A 5000-nucleotide genomic window follows, 5' to 3' on the forward strand; every position below is an offset into this window, starting at 1 on the left:
AGGAGGGAGAAACAGAGGAGGAGGGAGAGAGGGAGAGAGACAGAGAGGAGGGAGAGAGAGGCGGGGGAGAGAGAGAGAGGGGAGGGAGAGGGGGAGGGAGAGAGGGAGAGAGAGAGAGGAGGGGGAGGGAGGAGGGGGAGGGAGAGACAGAGAGGAGGGGGAGGGAGAGACAGAGAGGAGGGGGAGGGAGAGACAGAGAGGGGGAGGGAGGGAGAGACAGAGAGGGGGAGGGAGGGAGAGACAGAGAGGGGGAGGGAGGGAGAGACAGAGAGGAGGGGGAGGGAGAGAGAGAGGAGGGGAGGGAGAGACAGAGAGGAGGGGAGGGAGAGACAGAGAGGAGGGGAGGGAGAGACAGAGAGGAGGGGAGGGAGAGACAGAGAGGAGGGGAGTGACAGAGAGGAGGGGAGGGAGTGACAGAGAGGAGGGGGAGGGAGAGACAGAGAGGAGGGGAGGGAGAGACAGAGAGGGGGAGGGAGGGAGAGACAGAGAGGAGGGGAGGGAGAGACAGAGAGGGGGAGGGAGGGAGAGACAGAGAGGGGAGGGAGGGAGAGACAGAGAGGAGGGGGAGGGAGAGACAGAGAGGAGGGGAGGGAGAGACAGAGAGGAGGGGAGGGAGAGACAGAGAGGAGGGGAGGGAGAGACAGAGAGGAGGGGAGGGAGAGAGAGAGGAGGGGAGGGAGAGACAGAGAGGAGAGGAGGGAGTGACAGAGAGGAGGGGAGGGAGAGACAGAGAGGAGGGGGAGGGAGTGACAGAGAGGAGGGGAGGGAGAGACAGAGAGGAGGGGAGGGAGAGACAGAGAGGAGGGGGAGGGAGAGACAGAGAGGAGGGGGAGGGAGTGACAGAGAGGAGGGGAGGGAGAGACAGAGAGGAGGGGAGGGAGAGACAGAGAGGAGGGGAGGGAGAGACAGAGAGGAGGGGGAGGGAGTGACAGAGAGGAGGGGGAGGGAGAGACAGAGAGGGGGAGGGGAGGGAGAGACAGAGAGGAGGGGGAGGGAGAGACAGAGAGGAGGGGGAGGGAGTGACAGAGAGGAGGGGAGGGAGAGACAGAGAGGAGGGGGAGGGAGAGACAGAGAGGAGGGGAGGGAGAGAGAGAGGAGGGGGAGGGAGTGACAGAGAGGAGGGGAGGGAGAGACAGAGAGGAGGGGAGGGAGAGACAGAGAGGAGGGGAGGGAGAGACAGAGAGGAGGGGGAGGGAGAGACAGAGAGGAGGGGGAGGGAGAGACAGAGAGGAGGGGAGGGAGAGACAGAGAGGAGGGGAGGGAGAGACAGAGAGGAGGGGGAGGGAGAGACAGAGAGGAGGGGAGGGAGAGACAGAGAGGAGGGGAGGGAGAGACAGAGAGGAGGGGAGGGAGAGACAGAGAGGAGGGGAGGGAGAGACAGAGAGGGGGAGGGAGGGAGAGACAGAGAGGGGGGGAGGGAGAGACAGAGGAGGGGAGGGAGAGAGAGAGGAGGGGAGGGAGACAGAGAGGAGGGGGAGGGAGAGACAGAGAGGAGGGGAGGGAGAGACGAGAGGAGGGGAGGGAGTGACAGAGAGGAGGGGAGGGAGAGACAGAGAGGAGGGGAGGGAGTGACAGAGAGGAGGGGGAGGGAGGGAGAGACAGAGAGGAGGAGAGGGAGGGAGAGACAGAGAGGAGGAGAGGGAGGGAGAGACAGAGAGGAGGAGAGGGAGGGAGAGACAGAGAGGAGGGGGAGGGAGAGACAGAGAGGAGGGGGAGGGAGAGACAGAGAGGAGGGGGAGGGAGAGACAGAGAGGAGGGGAGGGAGAGACAGAGAGGAGGGGAGGGAGAGACAGAGAGGAGGGGGAGGGAGGGAGTGACAGAGGAGGGGGAGGGAGGGAGTGACAGAGGAGGGGGAGGGAGGGAGAGAGAGAGGGAGAGAGAGAGAGGGAGAGAGAGAGGGAGAGAGAGAGAGGGAGAGAGAGAGACAGAGAGGGAGAGACAGAGGGGAGGGAGAGGAGGGGAGGGGGAGGGAGAGGAGGGGAGGGAGAGACAGAGAGGGGGGAGGGAGGGAGAGAGAGGAGGGAAGGGAGGGAGAGAGAGAGAGGAGGGGAGGGAGAGAGAGAGAGAGGAGGGGAGGGAGAGAGAGAGAGGAGGGGAGGGAGAGAGAGGAGGGGAGGGAGAGAGAGGAGGGGAGGGAGAGACAGAGAGGTGGGAGGGAGGGAGACACAGAGAGGTGGGAGGGAGGGAGAGATGGAGGGGGGAGACAGACAGAGACAGAGACAGTCTATGTGCACACTGCCCACAAAATAATGTGAAAACTGAGCTGCACTTCCTAACCTCCTGCCAAATGTATGACCATATTAGAGACACATATTTCCCTCAGATTACACAGATCCACAAAGAATTTGAAAACAAACCCAATTTTGATAAACTCCCATATCTACTGGGTGAAAAACCACAGTGTGCCATCACAGCAGCAAGATGTGTGACCTGTTGCCACAAGAAAAGGTCAACCAGTGAAGAACAAACACCATTGTAAATACAACCCATATTTATGTTTATTCATTTCCCCTTTTGTACTTTAACAGATTGAGGGAGGAGGCAGCGAGAGGGGGCAGAGGGAGGGAGGAGGCAGAGGGAGAGAGGAGGCAGCGGGAGGGAGGGGCGGGAGGGAGGAGGCAGAGGGATGGAGGGAGGAGACAGAGGGAGGAGACGGAGGGAGGGAGGGAGGGAGGGAGGGAGGGAGGGAGGGAGGGAGGGAGGGAGGGAGGGAGGGAGGAGGCAGAGGGAGGGAGGAGGCAGCGGGAGAGAGGGGCGGGAGGGAGGAGGCAGAGGGAGGGAGGGGCGGGAGGGAGGAGGCAGAGGGAGGGAGGGAGGAGGCAGAGGGAGGGAGGAGGCAGAGGGAGGAGGCAGAGGGAGGGAGGAGGCAGAGGGAGAGAGGAGGCAGAGGGAGAGAGGAGGCAGCGGGAGGGAGGGGCGGGAGGGAGGAGGCAGAGGGATGGAGGGAGGAGACAGAGGGAGGAGACGGAGGGAGGAGACGGAGGGAGGGAGGGAGGGAGGGAGGGAGGGAGGGAGGGAGGCAGAGGGAGGGAGGAGGCAGAGGGAGGGAGGAGGCAGAGGGAGGGAGGAGGCAGCGGGAGAGAGGGGCGGGAGGGAGGAGGCAGAGGGAGGGAGGGGCGGGAGGGAGGGAGGAGGCAGAGGGAGGGAGGGAGGAGGCAGAGGGAGGGAGGAGGCGAGGGAGGGAGGAGGCAGAGGGAGGGAGGAGGCAGAGGGAGGGAGGAGGCAGAGGGAGGGAGGGGCGGGAGGGAGGGAGAGAGAGTGACAGAGAGGAAAAAGAGAAGGGAACTCACCTTGAATTTGCTCTGATGCTTATCAGGGATGGAGTCTTTGTCAGGACAGCTACAGTAGCTTCCCATGGCTCGTTCAGAACACCATCTGATCTCTACAGGACAGAGGAGAGACAACACATTATCACTCAGACTGGACCGGCAACCTGGACAAGCTGACACTGACCAGCACTGGAACCTTTACCATCACGTGGCTGCATTTCAGATCAAACAGATATCAAGACAAATTAACAGCATGGTACTTGCAATGCCAGGGTTGTGGGTTCGATTCCCATGGGGGACCAGTACGGGGAAAAGTTGGAAAATGTATGAACTCACTACTGTAAGTAAATGACATTTTTTTTTACACATTTGCCTTTGGATGATGCTGTACTTCCCCATAACGGCCAGCAGAGGGCAGGCTGTAGTAACACCACCACACTAACTCCCTTCTATCCAGGATCTATCCACCAGTCTCTCTCTAGTCCCCTGTATCTAACCACAACTAGTCCCCCTATATCTAACCAACTACTAGTCCCCTATATCTAACCACTACTAGTCCCCTATATCTAACCACTACTAGTCCCCTATATCTAACCACTACTAGTCCCCTATATCTAACCACTACTAGTCTCTCTCTAGTCCCCCTATATCTAACCACTACTAGTCCCCTATATCTAACCACTACTAGTCTCTCTCTAGTCCCTTATATCTAACCACTACTAGTCCCCTATATCTAACCACTACTAGTCTCTCTCTAGTCCCCTATATCTAACCACTACTAGTCCCCTATATCTAACCACTACTAGTCCCCTATATCTAACCACTACTAGTCTCTCTCTAGTCCCCTATATCTAACCACTACTAGTCCCCTATATCTAACCACTACTAGTCCCCTATATCTAACCACTACTAGTCTCTCTCTAGTCCCCTATATCTAACCACTACTAGTCCCCTATATCTAACCACTACTAGTCCCTCTCTAGTCCCCTATATCTAACCACTACTAGTCCCCTATATCTAACCACTACTAGTCCCCTATATCTAACCACTACTAGTCTCTCTCTAGTCCCCTATATCTAACCACTACTAGTCCCCTATATCTAACCACTACTAGTCCCCTATATCTAACCACTACTAGTCTCTCTCTAGTCCCCTATATCTAACCACTACTAGTCCCCTATATCTAACCACTACTAGTCTCTCTCTAGTCCCCTATATCTAACCACTACTAGTCCCCTATATCTAACCACTACTAGTCCCCTATATCTAACCACTACTTGTCTCTCTCTAGTCCCCTATATCTAACCACTACTAGTCCCCTATATCTAACCACTACTAGTCTCTCTCTAGTCCCCTATATCTAACCACTACTAGTCTCTCTCTAGTCCCTTATATCTAACCACTACTAGTCCCCTGTATCTTATATTTATTTAACCAGGTAGGCAAGTTGAGAACAAGTTCTCATTTACAACTGCGACCTGGCCAAGATAAAGCAAAGCAGTTCGACACATACAACAACACAGAGTTTCACATGGAGTAAAACAAACATACAGTCAATAATACAGTAGAAAAATAAGTCTATATACAATGTGAGCAAATGAGGTGAGATAAGGGAGGTAAAGGCAAAAAAGGCCATGGTGGCAAAGTAAATACAATATAGCAAGTAAAACACTGGAATGGTGGATTTGTAGTGGAAGAAAGTGCAATGTAGAAATATAAATAATGGGGTGC

General features: G+C 56.3%; 1 protein-coding gene across 2 annotated transcripts in view; it reads right to left on the minus strand.

Annotated features, from left to right (window-relative positions):
- Positions 1 to 5000, minus strand: part of LOC106595397 (fibroblast growth factor receptor substrate 2) — a 62917-nt gene that overhangs the window by 3878 nt on the left and 54039 nt on the right. For both annotated transcript variants that reach the window (XM_082977984.1, XM_082977983.1), the window contains exon 3: positions 3291 to 3382. In XM_082977984.1, the coding sequence (XP_082834110.1) occupies positions 3291 to 3356 (66 nt within the window). In that variant the 5' untranslated portion in view covers positions 3357 to 3382. The remainder of the gene's footprint in view (positions 1 to 3290; positions 3383 to 5000) is intronic.

Source organism: Salmo salar, chromosome 07 (assembly GCF_965601325.2).
Source record: "Salmo salar chromosome 07, fSalSal1, whole genome shotgun sequence".
NCBI classification, from domain to species: Eukaryota; Metazoa; Chordata; class Actinopteri; order Salmoniformes; family Salmonidae; genus Salmo; species Salmo salar.